The following is a 19757-nucleotide window of genomic DNA, read 5'->3' on the forward strand; positions in this document are numbered from 1 at the left end:
TATAATAATAATTTTATCCACATATTATATTGTGGCATTGTGCAACTACGACTTACTGCTCCCGCCTCCCACCTTTATTTATTCTTATCTGTTATCATATTTACCAAAAACCAATATCCTGATGGCTGTGGTTATAGGTATCTAACTTTTAAACACAAACATTGGATTTATTCATCTTTCATTCTCGTTCGTTTAATATTTACTATTTAGTCATAAATCGCTATTCGGCAATCGGCAGTATTCGCCAAAAAAAGTTTTCCAAATTTTGATATTTTGGATGACGAATAATGGAAATTACATAGCTAATCCTCTATTACATTTACAAACGTCAAACATTATGACGTATACTTTGAATATTTAATTTGTATACAAGTACCAAACCAAATACTTATCAATCTAAAATATTTAAGTTACAGACTAGCAGGCTACAATAATAATAATAATATAGTATAATAATTGTAAGTATCTTCCGACAATAATGATATTAATTATTGTATTAATATCTTAAATTAATTTCAAGTAAAACAAAATGTATCCAACACCGTGGACTACCTCGGTTCCACCGCCTGCAGCTCCCAAGCCTATAGTTAACAGTTATGAAAACAATATGCAGTCATTTCCATTTTATGGTGCAAATACTATGCAAAATATTTCTGTAAGTAATAGTTATTTAGTTATGTTATAACTTACATTTATTATGTTACCTACGTTTCATTTACATACATTTGGTAAAATAAAATATAAACGAAGATAGAAAATCGTTTATTTTAATTTTTATAAAATTTATGTTTATATATATATATATATACATATATATATACTAGTTTACTAGTACAGTAGCATACTCAAACATTTGATAAATGGGGGAGGGGTCTTTTACTCCATAATTACATTTTTTGTCTGGTCTCCATATTTATGTATGGTTTAAACTTAACTTCAAGACTAACATAACTTATAACATTGTTTTATGTATCCCAGGGTTGACAAATATATGTAATAAATACTAACTTATTTATTAGGTCCTTATTTAAGATTTGACTAGTACCTATTAAAATAGTATTTTGTTAAATTATTGAGTAATTACTTACTCAAATAATAATTACTGAAAGTATCTCTAAACAACACTGATAATATATTATACATGCCAAAACTTGGATAAGTATCAACATTAGTCCTCATGTTTGGTGGCCTGTTTTGCAGAATTTTTTTACTTGTAATTTTTTTACTTGGGCACCAGTAGGTTTTTGCCATATTTTATTGTGTGTATTCAAACAAAATATAATAATGATTCTATATTATTTTTAAAACAAATTTACTTAAGATATGATATTTACAGAAGTTGTGAGAGAAATTCAATGTGTAGATAATCATAACTAGAGAACATTTAAATATAGACAAGTTAACCAAAATTGTGTTGAAATCTTTTGCTTTAACTATTGTATACATTTAAATATATATATATATATTTAGCTAGCTTTAGTACTCTTATTCCTGTATTAGTAATGTTAGATAATCTCTCGAATTGAATTATTTTCCACTTTCTTATCTTATAAGTAGGTACTAGGTACCTATTCATTTTGAACATTCTTAAATACATTTATTGAATAGTAAAAAAAAAACTATTTCGGGATATCTATAACAACATGTAATTTAAACATACATTTTATATTTTACAAAAGTTAAATTTATGACATGTATCAAACTGAAGGTAAATGTCATTCTATTTCTATATCTACATATTATTTAATGCTTAAATTATATTATATTTTATAGATAAATCAGTCACATCAACCAAATGCAATAGATCCAGCTGTAAGTTAGATGTAATGTTTTTTAAACTGGTTAATAAGTTTTTTTATTATTATATTTCAGATGGTTCAAAAATGGCAAGAATGGAAAAGATGGGAGGCATGGCAACAACAATTTCAACAATGGCAACAACAGGTTTGTAATTTAAAAATAAATTATCAAAATTGTATTTCTAGAATAGTTTTTTAAAGCATTTATAAATAATTCATTAGTACATCACTAATTACTTGAAATAGTAGCTTTATATTTGAAATATTTTTTAGTATTTATAATTCATGATCTTCATTTCAAGAAAAAAAAATGAAAACGTGCTTTGGGTCTTACTAATAGATTATTAAAAATTAATAGTTTTTTCATACTACTAACATTCTATTTTTCTATAACCTTCATTGTATACTATGTTTAGTAAATGTTTAGGTGATATACAGTTATAATTTTAATTAAAATAATAAATGCATCATATACACTGCCAACAGACATGAAAGTATACATTCTTTAATTTATTTATACTTAAAATTGATTGGCATTATTTTATTTTAGTATGATATAATATTATGTACACAATTTTTACTAGACTGGACAAATTACTCCTGCAACCACACAACCAGCACCTCCTCCAATGCCTCCAAGTCAAGTATTACCACCTTCACAACCCCCTCCAATCACATTTCAAAATCAACAATATTCTTACCATCAACCAGGACCACCTTTACCAGTAACAAATCAATCTCAACAGGTAAATACAAAATTAGCATATCTATTTTAAGACAAAAACAATATTTGTAATAAAAATAATGTTATTATTAGAATACCATAAATAATGAAGTTGGGTTAAAACGAGGATTAGAACCAGAATTTCAAAGTGAAAAAAAAATAAAAATTGATATAGGCAATAATAAGAAAGAAATTGAATTAAACGATGAAACTGAAGTTTTGTTTGAAGAACAGTTTAAATCATGGGAAGAACAATTTCTCAAATGGAAAGAACAAAACAAAAACCATCCAGATAAAGTAAAATACATTTAATCGTCTTTTCAAGTTTTACTTAAACATATACTGATATAATTTTGTATTATTAGGTTCAGTATTTAGAGTATGAAAAAAAATGGATAAATTGGCGTGATAATTTAAAACAGAAGTGTGAAGTACTAAAGAAAAAGAGGGAGTTAAAATTAGTTGAAAAAAAGGTAAACTTGTTATTACTGACTAATATTATTAAAATTATTACTATGATATTGATTATACTTGCTTCAATTTTGAATAATATTTAAACAAAGTTATTTATTGTAAATTACTGTCACTAATATTGCATGCATTTTGTATATATAATAGAAGGAAGCTATTCAAGTGGAAGAAAATAAATTACAAACCCAACAGAGATTAAGCTACAATCCCATGATGCCAAATGATTCAAATGAACCACCTCTAGGACCACCACCACCACCTTCACTGCAGCATTCGGTAATTATTAAATTTTCACAATTATGCAGGGTTATGTGACTAAGTGAAGTATAATAATTATAATGTATACAAGTAAAATACATTAGGAAATATAAAAATCTATTCAATTTATAGTTTTAAATTATTTTCTGGAACATTAGGTTTTATTGACTCAGGTTTAACTTGTTTTTGATGAAAATAAACAATTGTAAAACAATCAATAGTGAGGAGAGAAGAAATGATTATTACACTACTTCATGAATAATCTCCTATTACTGGACGCTGTCTATATTTTAGATTCTGAGCGGAGCAATGAATATATTAATTTTACAATGTGTGTATTTTTTTATTTCTTTTGAGTATGTCATTACATTTTGGGACAGTAAAAGTGCTTTGATTTTTATCAACAGCATCTTTTCTGGTAGGAAAGTACTTTGAGGGGTCTAGTGTAAAAAATTCCCATTTGTTTTCAAAAGTAGCAGGAACAACAAACAACAAATTAAAGGAAAATGGGAATTTTTCGGCAATTCGTTTTTTGACAAATCAATTTTGATTTTTGTTGAACTCCAAAAAAAAAATATCATAGATACATAAAATGTTCACTGAATTATGTACACCATTAAATTTCCAAAATATTTTGATTCGTGTTGATTTATTTATAGGCATATGAAATTTTCAATTATTTGTTTTTTTTTTTGACTAATGTTGGTAAAAAAAATGTTCGCTTTGTCAAAAATCTTTGAAATGTTATCCAAGGTTCCTTGTAAGTTGTTATTAGCCGAAATTTAACAAAGTCAATCCACAATACATTTTTATGAGAGTTTCAAGTTGACATTTTACAACATTGGATATTCTCTCAATTTTAGCGATTTTCTTATTTAGTTGTAATTCAAAAACCAATAATTGTAGATTCTTAAAACTAACATCATATGTTTGCATTATCACTTCATATACTTAGTAAAATATTCAAAATGTTTTGGCTTGTCTTGAGCTGTGTATAGACATTTTCAATTTTCAATTTTTTTTAGTTTTTTTCTATAACTGTCAGTCAAATATAAGTTGGTCAAAAAGCTTGAAAATTTAGTACAAGGTGCCTGATATATATTTACAAAATCAGTTGAAAAATATTAGAAATACATGGACACGATAGGTTTTATAAGCGAATAAAGTTTGAATTTTGACAAAATTCATATCATTAAAAATGTATAAATAATTTTATAGTCAAAAAAATTTTAACCCTACAATGCCTGATTTTTTTTTTTTGTAAATAAATCTTTTAAACTAATTAAAATACTAGCAATTCAGGGAAAATAATGAAAAAATCACAAACCTCATTTTAAAACTCAAAATTGAGGTTTTAAGTATGTTGCATATTTGCAACAGTGGGCAAAAATGATATCATTAATTTTAATAATACATTTTTTTTTTTTACACGAATAGTTCACTTTTGTCATAATTAATAGCAACCATATATACTTGTACTTAATAAATTTCAACTTATATTGAAAAAAAAAATACTTTAATAATTATAATTATATTATAATAACAACAAATTCAACTTTTGAAATATTAAATACATCATAATAATAAAATTAACATAAAAACTTCAACTTTTCAAATAAATTTATCACTTTTGAAATACTTATAAATTATAAAACAATAACAGAGTTTTTAAAATAATAATAATGAAATAAAATCACAGATTATTCATCATGATATCTATTAAAACATGTTTAAGTCTTTGAGTTGCATAAAAGAATACCACATTTATTACATTGTATCCAGGTGTATCTATTGCATTTTGGGAATTTATATCTTCCTCGTTTATCTGCCCTTATTTGAGAATGTCCAACACCATCAGTTCTAACAGCACGAGTTGGGTGCATTGCTAAAGCCCTTGTTGAAGCTAGGTAGATGAAATATTATTGGGCAATTTGTTGTTTTCATGTAAAATAGTTTCTGATTTTTGAAAAGAACCCTTTTTCCATTTTATATTCAACAATTCTTTTGGTCTTGTCAATACATTAATTTGCTCAGTCTCATGTACTATATTATTAATTTGAAAGGAAGAAATATTTTTTGATACAGTTTCAAATGGAGGACAAATGTTTGTTGATTGGGTATTGGGTAACTATGGTAGGAGTCTTATTAGTTTTTTTAGGACGCAGATTTGTTGGACTAATGGTTGCATTATCTGTAAGCTCAATGGGTCGAAATTCGATTGATGTGGAAGGGATTGGTATAACTTGACCATCCTCTTCAATAATTTCTAATGGTAAATTCTGAATATCAAAACTGTCATCAACATTGTCTTAAAAATTAAAATAAATATTAAACATGCAGAATCCTTTATTGTACATCTAAACTATCATAATATTTTATAGTAACTACTTAGTAAATTGTTAAAATAATCATTACTGTCTGGGATATCATCAAGATCAGATAAATCTGAACCATCTTCACTATCGTTCCAATTTAAATTATAGAGATTGTTTTCTATTTCCTCATCACTAATATGATTCATCTAAAACAATAATATATAATACAAATAGTCCTTACTACCTATAGCGCCCGTTGTTGCCGATTTGCAACATGAAAAAAACAGTTCATAATTTCTTAAAAACTAGTAAATATGGTTAGGTTATTAATTAAAATGAAAATAGATACCTTTATGTTTCTAAATATATTTAAATATAACTCCATTCCCAATAAAAGTACAAAACTGAATAAATCAATATGTGAAAAATGAAAAAAAAAGCGATATCACATGTTATCAGATTTTGAACTTGGATTTCGAATAATCACAAAACAATTTAATTGATAACAGTAAGCAAGGTCAATATCAATACTTTAGTCAATATTTTATCCGCCAGATGTTGTTATATGTATTTATAATGTAAACATTGTAAACTATTCCTACAACGGCCCATTGAAAATGATGTTGCAAAAATGCAACACTTGGCATTGAAGGGTTAAACAATGTTCCACAGTTCCACACAAATAGGTTATTCTGTAACCAAAAATATATAATCAAAATTTTTTTTATTTTAATGTTAAAATGTAGACAAAATTACATATTAAATAACCAATAATGATGATTTATGTTATTTTGTTGTAAATTAAAAATATTATTTGTGGGTACTTGTAACTTTTAAAATATATTATTATATTTTATACACATAATGACTTTTTATATGTATTTTCTCTTGGCCAAAATGAATTAAATCTACTGCGTAGTACTAATGCTTGCTAGTTAAATAAATTACTTTAAGCACAATAATATCATCAAATATACTAAATTACTTAGTAATATTATAGAGTAACAGACGGCTTTGCTCAGAATAGTTTTTCGTATACAGTATTTTTTTATCATTGAATTCAAATTCAACTCCATCCATAACAGTGACTCACTTGGAACCTACTGTACAGTAGAGCCATATCCAATTCCCTACTTTTTTTTTAATTGTTTATTTATGCCTTCAAAATATTTCAATAACTTAAAATAATATTGTGTGTTTATGAATTTTTTTTGTTATGTAGCATAATAATTTGATGACACATTCAAATTCTGAAAATCAAATACCTGGATTGGATTTAGCTAGCAATAATGAAAATCCAACAAAGGGATTTCTGAATGTATCAAGGATTCTTCCACAAAATCAAATTAAACCAATTCAAACCCCGGATGACAAGCCATTTAATTTTCCCAAAAGTATTATGAACCCTTCAACATTAAACTCAAATCCAACTATTATGCCTTATAACAAAATGAATCAACCACCCATGTACCAAAATTCTTCTAGTTGGTCTAAGTTTAATAATCCAGTGGTATATCACAATCAGTTACCACCCGATAATAACACTTCAATATCTAACTTTGGTAAAAAGACTGATATTGATTCCAGACTTCAATATGATGGAAATATGCCTAATTTAAATTATAATAGTTCACAAAATGCTTCTAATATGAACTATAGAAGACCATTATTGGAAGGATCTTATAGTAAATCATCGAGTGAAGCTAGTAAACTGTATAACAAATCTCCGGATGAGCAACCATATAATAGACAATTTAATACATCATCATCAAGTGATTTCCATGGTTATAACCAAACAAAAGGAAATGTTTCTGATTTTCACAATTTCAGCAGACAATCGGAGAACTCTAACACTCCTTATCAAAAGTCAAATCCAAGCTTGAACACATCATCTTCAAAGCCACCCTCTTTATTAAGCCTGAACTTAATTAAACCCATTTCCCTAGGTAAGTCGTATATTATAATGGATTGAATTGAAAATTAATTAGTTTTTAGTTTATTTCAAATAGTTAATGTTAAAAGATTTAGGAATTAGTAAAAAAAAAGTAAATTGGAAATTGTTACATTTTACGTGAAACCGTGTATTTGAATTTAAAAACTGTTATTTTAAAAGACAATTTGAATAAAATACTACCAATTTTATATTATACTGAATACACTACATAGTGTAATCACTATTCGAAAACTCTGAATATCCCTGAGCAAGTCTATGCTATTTGAATTTTGTAATTTATGTTAAGCTTGTGGCTATTTGATTGCTGCAGACCGCTGCCAAGGTCTGTTCTTATTTTGAACAGAGTGTAGTTAATACTTAGTAATACATACTAGGTTTTACTTGTTATACTTATAAGAGCCAACTGGAAAAAACAAAATCCAAATTGCTGCCTTGCTCTGATTTTGTGTGTCTTCAATAAGCATTTATATATTGTATAATATACTAATCTTAAAAAATATATATTTTTTAGTATATTAATAAAATATTGTCATGTTTAAATATTTTTGTTTTAAAACAATATTTTAATCTATTCAATAACAAATTATGAAAAAAGAGAAGATTTTGACAAATACATATATTAATATTAATACTAAATATAGTATCATCTACAAATTTTATGAATTTAGTAAATAACAGAACAAAAACCTTTATAATTTGAAGATAGAAATCCATTGAAAAAAATTATAATTAACAATATACACACTTAAACAACTGTTTAGTAATTTTAGAAAAACAATTAATTATTCTTTAATATTTTAGATAATTCTGAAAATTACTCGGAAACCCAGAATGATGCAGCAGATAGGTATGAAATTCTATATTTAATTTAAAAAAATTTAAAAATGTGAAAAATAAGTAAATAATAAAATTATGTTTATTTCTAAATTTATTAGATATGAAAGAAACTGGAATAATGTTGAAGAAGAAGATGATCCAGAAAATGAATATATGGAGGCACATAAGAAATTTTGTTCAGAACCATTTGATGATCAAAATGATGAAGATGAACAGTTTTTAAATAAACCACACAGAAATATGTACAATGAAAATCATTATTCTAGAGAACTATCTGGTGCAAGACATTTTGATGATGATTATACACGACCCTTAAGTCAATCAAGAGAATCACAAGTCTTGAGAAATCCTGACGATAAATATGTCCGACCACACTCCCAATTTTCTAGAAATATTAATCCAGGATATTCTCAAGAAATGCCAGCATTAAAAAACAATGAAGATGATTTCTTTAAACCTCAAAAAAGTATAAGAAATACGGATAAAAGATTTCCTATAGAAACACCACTTTTAAATGATAATGATGGAGAGTATTCTAATGAACCTATTATTGATAAAAATAATTTTGTATCTCCAAAGAATAGTTATGAACAAAATAAAAGTGGACCAACTTTTAGAGAAAATTATGAATCATATAGAGATGGATCTCCCTCAGTAGGAAATTATGATTCATTTAGAGGTGGAGGACCACCTTCAAGAGAAAATTTTGAATCTTTTAGAAATGAACCGTCCTTAAGAGGAAATTATGACTCATTTAGAGGTAGGCCATCCTCAAGAGGAAGTTATGAATCATTTAGAGGTGGGCCACCCTCAAGAGAAAATCATAACTCGTCTAGAGGACGACCACTATCAAGGGGAAATTATAACTCATTTAGAGATGGGCCACATTCAAGAGGAAATTTTGGTAACAATACAAATAAAGCCAATATGGAACGGGAATGGGATGAGGACTACACAAAAAATGAAAAACCAATTGAAGATCCCATAGTTTCACTTCCAACTACAAAGCAACTTTATGAAGAAGCTCAGCCAATTGATCCAGTTAAAATATTTGATTATCGTCATTTACCTACATTAAAAGTAATTCCAGGTAATGTTAAATTTGATACCTATATATTAACCAAATAAATATACATTTGTTATATGTTTATGCTTAGGATTATCAAAGGAAACTGTGGTTCCCGTTAGAATTTATGATTATAAACATGGAGGTAAACGCATACTACCGTGGCAAGATAGAGGTTTGTAAAGCTATAATTTAATGGTTATATTATGATAAAATAGTATAGGAAAGGATGGAGCATAACTAAAAAAGTAATTATTAAGTTGTATGTTGATCAACAAAGTTGAAATCTTGAAAAAACCCTAAAATATTGTTCTATAATTATTTTTCTTAGAGTCAGAGGGAGGCTTTTTCAATTGCCTTCCATGAAATGTCGAGCTGGTCACTTTACCATAAGCTCTGGTATATTTTTCCGTACCTACTTTAACTATATTAACTACGTCTACTAACTTACCGCTATTTGGAAATAATCACTTCAGCCCACACAGGCAAGGCTTAGTTGATAATTGGCTTCTTACAAGTCAGATGAGTTGCATGATGAAAAAGATCCTCAACTAGACTTATTTGTTTTAACTCAATACAAATTGAATGAGACTGGTGTTCCATCCATTTCTATTTTATCTAATTATTTAATACACTGAAATAAAAATAGTATTTGTAACAACAGAATAATCACATAAATTATTTTAGGTTATAGTAGAAGAAATTCAAATCATACCAGAGATTTAATTGAACAAGAAGGTAAATTTTTTTCTTTATTTCAAACTAGAATAAAACAAAATATACTAAAAAAATGTCGAGTATAAAAATGAAAGAAGAAAGAGTATATATAGTAGTAAACGTTTTATTCAGTGAATTATTTTGAACACAGAATTGAATCTCTTTACTCATTTAGTATTCACATTCTCAAAAATAAATATTTTATGTCAAAAACATGTTTTGCATAAAAATTCCCGTTTTAGATTCTGGGAGTTAATGAATGTCTGTAATTTTTTTTTGTCTTGAAAAAAAGTGAAAAAAGATTTATAATTTATATTAGCATTTTCCGAATATGGTACCATTTTTTTTTAGCTATTTATAGCCTAGAGAAATTTTTAAAATGTTGTGAATAATTTTTCAGTTGGAAATTTATAAAAGTTTTTCATTTAATAGCTGATAGCTAACATTAGTCGTTTAACAGAAGATTCCCAAAAGTGGTTCTAACTCTATAAAAAACAAAAGGTTCAAAAGAAAGTAATTCTATTTATAGCCATGAGATATTTTAGATTTTTATTTATTTATACAAGTCATCAAAAGTATTTTTTTTATGCAATTATTCATAATTTAATTCTTAAAGAACACATTTTTTACAATGATATGCTCGACAATTACTTTACAGCAGAGCGTTACCTACTTGTACACCTTTTTCTTAGTAACAATTCAATCCAATTTTCTTACAGAAAACGCCCTTAAAATTGAAGATCAAAGTTTTTTTTTTACTTATTTAGTAAACATAAAAATAATACAACATTGTTAAATTAATAAAGAATAAAAAAAATAAAAATGTAAAAAAGTCGATAAGTCGTTCTTATATAGACTTTTTTAACAAATTCAAATCTGTTTTCACAATTCATATTACTTCTGTAAATCAATGTGTATATTTGATATCAGTGGTACCTATAAGCCCATAGGCCCCCTTTTTTTAGTCAGCACCTACATAATGCAATGTTTAATCGTTTATCTTTACTTTTTTAACGTAATTTCTGGATCCACAGTGGGATCCTTGCAGTACTCTATGGTGAACCCCTTCCCGTCTAAAAAATCTACTAGGTTAGAGAGCAGAATTTTAGGTTTTTACATATATTTTTTGGCCTTATGCAGCTCAACCCTGATAAATAACCTACACAACTTATTCAGTACAGAATGTGTAGAAAAAAATGTATTTTGCATGTCATAACATATTTTAAAGATTAAAAAATATTCACTCTATATTGTATTATTTGTTCTTTTGAGTTGAAATATTTTGTTAATCAAAAAAAGAAAAAAATGTTTTTAATTTTAAAATGAAAAATGATAGTAATTGTTTTAAGTGTGACTGAATTTAAATAATTTACCAAAGAAAACTTATGCAATATTATTTTCAAGTTTAAGCATACCTATTATTACACGGTGTGCAATAAATAGATGGTAAACATGAATATTGTAAAATTATAAAGTTTAGTGTCAACTTATACCATACGGTTTAATATGTTTCTATTGTAACTGGTATACAGATTTTTAAGTATTTGAAGTAAAAAAAAGCATGGTTTACCAGTTTGAGGATTTTTAAAAGAACATAAGGTTTTTTAGAGCATATTAGAATCATATTTTAACTTAAAAATATAATAATACGCTCTTTAAGTATGATATATGTCAGGTTAGGTAATGGGCAACACTGTTTGATATAGTATACATCTAAGTAGTTCCTATGTAGTATGTATGTTAGACAATGATGTTAAATCATCACTTCCAATACACTTAAGAGGACCCCAGAACCCCCTGTATGTGTTGTAAAAACCTAAAAAAATGGCAAATGTTCATTCAATAGAACCGATTTTGCGTTGTTAAATATTGGAGTGAATTGACTAATGATCAAACTTAATGATAAGAATATTATCTGTGATATCTCTCCTTAGTTATTTAGTATACTTTAATCTTTATGCTAGTTATAACCATTTTTATATTTTACACATTCATAACATGTTTAAAAATTGAAAAACCTTAAATAACTAACCAGAGATTACAAATATTCTGACCATTAAGTTTGGTCTTAGGTAAATTCACTCAAATATTAAAACTAACAACACAAAATAAATTTTACTGAATGCAAATTTGCTATGATCTATGTTAAGACGGAGAAATTAATTTTTTAAATGAATATTGCTTGCTTTAAAATTATGTAAGTTATATTTCTAACAGTTTATACATTTGTAATGAATACACTGTTATTTTAGTACAATTTTAATTAAAATAAGAAATGTTATGCGTTATGACATGATTTAAAAAAATTGTTTTGTTTTAGATTTTATCCAAGATAATACTGATGATGGCTTAAATAAAAGTAAAGAAAATATAGTTATAAACCCCATAGTCAGCTTAAATGGTAATTATATGTTGATACATCTTATAAAAGTATATACTATGAATTAAAATAAAATAAATTCGTAATTTATAATTTTTAGATATTTCATCAAATATTGATAAAAACAAAACTGTTGAAATTATTAAAGAAACTCCTATAACAATTGATACTATAACTATTTTGGATGATGAGGATGAAGATGTGAAGGAAGCGGAGCCTGTAATTGTATTACAGCCAGAGCCTGTAATTGATATAATAGATATGTGTGCACCATCTCCTCCTAAAGTGTCTAAGATCAATGAAGTTGAAAAATCATCTAATCGACAGTTATTAACCATTGAGACGTTATTATGTCCACCTGGTCGACTTAATAGACCTTCCAAAATAGTTATAATACTAAGAGGTTTACCTGGTTCAGGAAAATCGCATGTTGCAAGACTAATCAAAGTTTGTATATTATTGTATTTTATTATTAAGTTATTTAAATTATTAATGATTTTTTTTAGGAGAAAGAAGTAGCGATGGGAGGGCAAGCTCCGAGAATATTATCATTAGATGATTATTTCATGACAGAAGTAACAAAAATGGAAATTGATCCTGAAACCAATAAAAAAGTGGAAAAAAAGGTAATATACATAGAAATTGTTATAAACTGGTTGTAGTGTCATACAAAGTTTTTTTAATCCTTAATGATTTATTTAAATCCCTGCAATCTCCAATTTAAATATACACTTGCTTTTTGGTTGTTAAGAGTATATTATAACTGGTTTTAGCTGGGACTCAAAAATTCAATAATCATTATAAATCATTTTAACAGCTTTTACTTTTAAATAACCATTATATGTTTGAAAATTAATTTACTTTATATTTTATTTGTGTGTATCTTAAAGTTAGGTTAAGTCCTGTGTATTTATATGTATCTTTATTTATATAGTATACATTTTTTTTTAAATATTTATATTTAATATAGTTAATGTTTTTTTTTTTCAAAAAACTAATAATGGGTAATAATAAAATGAAAAAAATACCAAATTATTTTTTATTGATTTTATACATTGTTACTTTTTAGGTTATGGAATATGAACATGATTCTGCAAATGAAAATTTATACCGAATATCCTTTATAAAAGCATTTAAAAAAAAAATTTTGGAAAATTATTTTTCGTTTTATATTATTGATGCCATTAATAATAAAGTGTCATATTATAAAGAAATAATAGAGATTTCTCGGATGAACGGGTTTACTGTAAGTTGTTTTATTTATTTAGGGATGGGCTATAACTCAAAGCGATACTTTATATTGGTGATATTTGTTTTATTATTATTAGTTGTTTCCAAAACCGATTCTGTAAAAAAACAAAAAACGTAATTTTGCATACAATTTGCTCAGCTAAAATTTTTTCAACTAAAATGATTGGCACCTACTTAAAAAATATCAAGTCATTGAAGTTTAAATCTTCAGGATGGCTTCTTCATTAAATTTAAAGAAATTCTTTAGGTAATAATAAAATAATTAACTTCAATATATAAACGTCTCAGATGAATATCCAAGAATTTCAACTCTAATTTTACTAATTTTTTGACATTCTCAATGAGTAAATCACAAAAACAATTCAATAATATAACTTCCTAGAACTTCTTACCATGTTTATTACTTATAATAATATATTTGTTATTATTATTTATTTTATAAGTATTTATAGAAAGTTCCTATGTATTTATTGTTTTTTTTTCAATTTTCAATTTGTTATTAATATCATTATTATTATTTTATTTTATTTTATTAATTTTGTTAAAACTTTAAAATTACTATAAAAAACAATAATATAAAGAATGTGTAATAACTAATTAGTTTATTTTTATTAATAATCAATGCTAATATAGTAGTATACAACATCAGTTTTATCGGATATTGGTTTAGGTCTAATTTAACATCAGTTTATTGATGTATAATAAAATGTTGCTTTTTAATATACCAAAGTATCAGCTATCGTTAAAAAGTTTGACTTACTCCTAGTTTTTATACTGCTCATCTAGACCAATTTAAAAAAAATTTATTTTTAGTTAAATATTTATGTTACTACAAATTTATTGGATTATGTTTTGGAATAAAAAGTCTATGGGTACATAATTTAATAACATTCTCATTTTTTGAGAATATTTTTTTTTTTTACCAAAATTATCATAGTTGAAATATTTGAGATGGTGTCAGTGCGCTATTGTTTTCTCTCTCTGATCTTTACCTGTGCCCCTACTTTGGCTTTTTTATAATATTTGAATTTGTATACAATTTACAGGCATTTTTAAATTGCAATAATTTACATGATTCTAACTAACATAAAAAATTTAAATTTCATAAAATAGCCAATGTAGGGACACAGATATTGTTCTTAAATGAAAGTGATAATCAGTGAATTCGCTCTTAATATTAAAACTATTAAGCGAGACGTCTTACCTATATGTGTTGTCTCCCTATTGTGCATATACAACAACAAATTTTTGTTTACTAGTTTCAATAGTATGCTGTTTAAATATTAGAGTGAATTCAAATATTATCAAGAACATTATCTGTGTGGTCTCGTTGGTATCTACAATATTTTAATTTTTAAGTAAATCATGAGTTTTATTTCCAGTTTACTTTTATTAATCAATCAAATATTAATATTTTACATACTCATAACTCAATTAACAATTAAAAAATTGCAAAAAACCAACAAGGGAACACAGGTAATGTTCTTAGCTAAAACTTTGATAATAGGTCAATTGACTCTTATATAAACCATTGAAACTGGTGGACAAAAATTTGGTATGTCGTATGTGTGTAAGACGGAGACAATACACGAGGGTTTGACGTCCTCTTAACACGGGGTTGGTTCTGCTGTTGGGTGTAAATCAGATAGAGAAAACAAATAGAACTCTGACATCCGCTTAAGCATAATTGTGAAGTGTCTAATAATAAAATTGTATTCTTATAAATTCAATATACTTATTTAGGTCTATATTATTGAATTAGAATTTGATATTGATTTGTGTATCAAGCGTAATATTCATAATAGAACAGCCCATGATATTAATAGTATAATGAGATCTTGGGTTAAAACGCCTTCTGATCAAATACTGCTGGATATACGGTCATTACTTCTTTCACCTTCAGAAAGCGAGGTAATGAAATCCTAATATAAAATCATATTACTCTGGATATATTAAATACAAATGTATTATTAATTTAGATGGAAATGGAAGACGTCTCAGATGTTGAAATGGAAGTGGATAAAGACGAAGAAACCAATGATGACAAAAGTTCTGATGAAAATAGAAATGTTGAATTTGAAGAAGAGGTAACTAATATTTTTTCAGTTTATTTAAAAATAAAACATTTATTGTGTAGTGGAAAAAATATTATTGGAGAAGAAAAATCATGATTACTATACTAGTTTTATGTTTTACTAAGCTAGTATATTTATATTCTAGTTTCTTAAAGATAAATGACAATAAATAACAATAACAAATTGCATCAACTGTCCGTGCTTATTTTAATAATAATAATAATAATAATAAAAAAATCATCACTTGGATGTGTAAACAATTATATTTAACCACTCGTGTATACACCCCCAAGATACTTATTTTCATCAAAATATTACAATTTGTTTCAAATTAATGTTTATTTTTATTTGTATAAACATAATATATAATAATTTTTGTTGAAAACATAGCATCTTGTAAAAACTGTTAAACAAGTAGATACCATTTATATTATACTATTTTTTGGTTGCTAATATTTCTACAGGACGTCATGAAATTATTGTCTTGCAAATGGACTGATACTATACCTCAAGAAGAAAAGATGAGTACGTTTCATTATTTTTTTTTTTCTTTACTTAAATATGATTTTTGTTTTCAAAAAAAAATATTAAAAGCATTAGTTAATACACTTCAAACTTACTTTTTTTACAATTATTGAACATTCAATTTTTATACTCAAATGAGAAATATATTACAGAAAGATTGGATGGGCTATGTAAGAAAAAGCCAGAAAGCTCAATAAAAGAATGGCTGCAAATACCTGAAGATAATTACTCCGTTAACGAACAAGTAGTCTTAAATGATGGTAAAAAAAGGGTATGTATTATGACATATAATATATATATAACTTTAACCAAATAACAAAAGTCTCATAATTGTAATTCGTCAGTTTAAACCAATCATACATTCATATTAATAGTATCATGAAATTATTGATAAGGCTTTTTTTTATCATGGTTACTTATTAACAAAACTATATTTATGAACCATCATAGATTTTCCTTATAAAAGAATAAAATATTGAGTAACATGCTATCATTTTTTTATTCCATCAACGTTGATAGTTAATTTTAAGCTCAATTAAAATGCTTGAAAATGTAATGCAAGGTTCCTCGTAAGTTGTTTATTGTAGCAGTTCAAAAGTATTTCAATTTTTATAGCTAAGAATTGAAAATTAAAAAACAAGGCCTCTCATAAGTATTACATAGTGTAACTAAAAATCTAAAAATGATATAAACATACGCACAGTAGCGGGGTGATAACAAACTAATACCTAATTATGTATTAATTGTACATATAAGTACTTTCTAATTTGTACGTTTATGCTAATTTTGGTTCTCAATGTGGTAACTTTTTAATATATATTTTTAAATTATTAAATGTCCATGTTAATCCAAGGGCCAAAAGAAATGTCAGTGTACTGAACATTTAGACTATACTGATTTAAACAAAAAGATTTTTTTTTTTACTACTATTATTATAATTTGAAATTCTTAAATCCATATCACAATAACTTTCATCTTTATATTCTGTTATTCACACAATTCTAATTTAACTGTGAGACTATATTTTGAAAGTAATTAACCGCTTCAAAGGACCAATTAGACTTAATTTCTAATCAACTAACATGGCACTTAAAACTTTAAAATCATATTATTACTCAGTGTTCACAGAAAAAAACTTTGCATAATTTATACATTTTATATATTTTTCACTTACTTAGTTGTTTAATACATACTTCTGTGTAGGTTCGCTGGGCTGATATGGAAGAAAGGCGCGAACAAGAAAAAATGCGTGCTATAGGCTTTGTTGTTGGGCAAACAGACTGGAATCGGATGTTAGGCCGGGATCAAGGTGAAAGCAAGTTAACACAAACAAAATATATTTGACCATTTCAATATGTTATAATGTGCTTAACTTAATAAACAATATTTATTTTTATTATTTTTAAATGTATATATTAAAATGTTTATAATTGAAAAAAAATTATTTAAGAACTATCTGTGTGCCTTTGCTAAACAACTTTTATTAGGTTAACTGAATTCATTATTATGTATAAAAAATATACATAGTTCATATTACATATGTTTGAGTTGTAACAATACTGTAAAATAAAGAAATCAAGAAACAAAACAACGGATTAAATTTAATCACCTTAGAATTTAACACCAGTAAGTATACACAATGTCATTTCATTACTGTAATTTTTATTTAAAGTACCTACTTATTATAAATGTTTTCAAATTTGGTAACCATAATATTGTCACGAGTAGTAGTTTCAATAGTTAACTGTTTGTCTTCAATGAAATCATTGCGCGGTCGTATTTTTGTCTGCTTTATTATGCGCGTCATCAACACTGGTCCTTGTTTGTTTTCATCCAAGGATCTCTAAAGCCCAAATCAAAAAAATAAGACTTCAAATGTCCACCTCTAATATGCCTTTTACAAATAATATATATAATATGTATATAATAAACATAATATACATTATGTTATAAAATAAGCCGATCAGTTGTGTGTCGTTTTTATTAGGTATACTATTATTAATATGGTTATTACCTGTAGTATATTCAAAAAAAATAGAAATGCCAGCAACGCTAAAGCAGACGACGTCGTTGATGTCGAACGTCGCATGCTTCTATTTTGTTTTCTTGTGGAGAAATTACTATAAACGTATATTAATACATTATAATATTATTATTATTATTGTTATTATTATTATTATTATTATTATTATTATTACCATCACCAACTATTATATTCGTAGGTTTTATTAAAAAAAAATAGTATATAGTATAGGTAATATATTATATTGCTCACCTGGTACTATACGCGCGCCCTATGTTCAACGGTAATAAATAACCGTTGTTGACGTTATGAATTCCTCGACTGTCTGAAATAGTATTTGTCTGTGCGTTAGAAGCAGACAACGACATGACGTGAATTGGACGTGTCTGCGCTATACTTTTTTATCAGTATTTTTATGCTAATCGTTGCAGTTTTTTGTTTTGTTTCAGAAAAAGAATATTGTAAAATATTTGGGACTCGACAGGTTCAAAGCTTGTCGTTGGGTGAAACAGATAATCTTGACTGACTTTCGAAAATCTCCCGCAAAATAACACAATACAATGTTATTTCCATGTTTCGCACTTGCCCAGGTGTATGCAATTTGAAGAGTCAACAGCCATGACTGTGAAGTATGCCCATCGGTGTCTTCTAAATTATGTTCCCAATCATTATTATAGTCATATTATAAACCGTTAGCTTTATTTTATTTTTACCGCTAAATTTTAATTGTACTGACTTAGTCTGTGAGTATGTTTGTTTCTTGATTTCTATTATTATTATCATTTAAGTAAAACAATATTATAATATTTTGTAATTTGTTTTTTTTTTGTTTTAATTAAAAATTTACATCAAATTTTTGCACATTCTATCATAAATCTGGTATTTTAATTTGTTTTATTAAATGTTTACAATTTCCATAAAAATATAAAATACTAGAATGTTTTGTTTTATAATGAATAATTCTTATTTAATACCTATAACCTAAAAATACAATTTAAAAAAATCCTAGATACTACACTCGAGCTTCGTACAAAACACGAATATAATATTTATAGTTTGATTGCACTTTATTGTCCACTTTTATGCAATCACTATCTTCATATAAATATAATTTAAATAAATGTTTAATATGGTATAGGTACTACTTTACTACTTTACTATGACGCAGTGTCCTAGCTAGGTGGAGGGGTCATAATGGCTTAAGCCTTCTCCAGAAATATCAACTATCAAATTGTATCTTCGCCTATCGCAGGCTTAAATATGCTTTAAAAATGTCAATTCGGTAACATTAAAATACATAAGACATAAAATACATTTTAGATTCTGAGTGGAACGATGGATGTATTGATTTTACAATGATGT

The 19757-nt window shown here is 26.2% G+C and overlaps 2 protein-coding genes across 3 annotated transcripts; one reads left to right on the forward strand and one right to left on the reverse strand.

The window, feature by feature from the left end:
* The first annotated feature begins 130 nt into the window (after nt 1-130).
* LOC111040974 lies at nt 131-19216 on the forward strand. 2 transcript variants are annotated; one of them, XM_022325076.1, is made up of 23 exons: nt 132-458; nt 521-655; nt 1774-1812; nt 1873-1944; nt 2384-2545; nt 2617-2820; nt 2889-2996; nt 3142-3270; nt 6790-7513; nt 8323-8368; nt 8457-9448; nt 9516-9599; nt 10112-10162; nt 12462-12542; nt 12622-12968; nt 13028-13147; nt 13591-13767; nt 15516-15683; nt 15752-15859; nt 16312-16372; nt 16525-16643; nt 17576-17998; nt 18845-19204. In XM_022325076.1, exons 2-22 carry the CDS (start codon nt 530-532, stop codon nt 17714-17716), a joined length of 4059 nt encoding a protein of 1352 aa, XP_022180768.1. In that variant the 5' UTR covers nt 132-458; nt 521-529; the 3' UTR covers nt 17717-17998; nt 18845-19204. The 2 variants fall into 2 exon arrangements, with proteins under 2 accessions (XP_022180769.1, XP_022180768.1); XM_022325077.1 differs by lacking the exons at nt 16312-16372; nt 16525-16643; nt 17576-17998 and having other exon boundaries at nt 131-458; nt 18845-19216.
* Nucleotides 18005-18838, reverse strand: LOC111040975. Its single transcript, XM_022325078.1, has 3 exons — nt 18648-18838; nt 18387-18492; nt 18005-18215 (listed from the first exon to the last, which is right to left on the reverse strand). The coding sequence occupies exons 1-3, from the start codon at nt 18761-18763 to the stop codon at nt 18048-18050; spliced, it is 390 nt and encodes a 129-aa protein (XP_022180770.1). The 5' UTR covers nt 18764-18838; the 3' UTR covers nt 18005-18047.
* Nucleotides 19217-19757: the final 541 nt, after the last annotated feature.

Source organism: Myzus persicae, unplaced genomic scaffold (assembly GCF_001856785.1).
Source record: "Myzus persicae strain clone G006 unplaced genomic scaffold, MPER_G0061.0, whole genome shotgun sequence".
Lineage (NCBI taxonomy): Eukaryota > Metazoa > Arthropoda > Insecta > Hemiptera > Aphididae > Myzus > Myzus persicae.

Bases quoted from the DNA above. Each gene is read 5' to 3' on its own strand.
- LOC111040974 (XM_022325076.1), top strand. From the start codon at position 530: ATGTATCCAACACCGTGGACTACCTCGGTTCCACCGCCTGCAGCTCCC. The intron at 1,945-2,383 runs GTTTGTAATTTA...AATTTTTACTAG, and splicing joins TTCAACAATGGCAACAACAG to ACTGGACAAATTACTCCTGC. The intron at 16,644-17,575 runs GTATGTATTATG...ACTTCTGTGTAG, and splicing joins TAAATGATGGTAAAAAAAGG to GTTCGCTGGGCTGATATGGA.
- LOC111040975 (XM_022325078.1), bottom strand. From the start codon at position 18,763: ATGTCGTTGTCTGCTTCTAACGCACAGACAAATACTATTTCAGACAGT. The intron at 18,493-18,647 runs GTGAGCAATATA...ATACGTTTATAG, and splicing joins GGGCGCGCGTATAGTACCAG to TAATTTCTCCACAAGAAAAC. The intron at 18,216-18,386 runs GTAATAACCATA...TTTGGGCTTTAG, and splicing joins TTTTTTTGAATATACTACAG to AGATCCTTGGATGAAAACAA.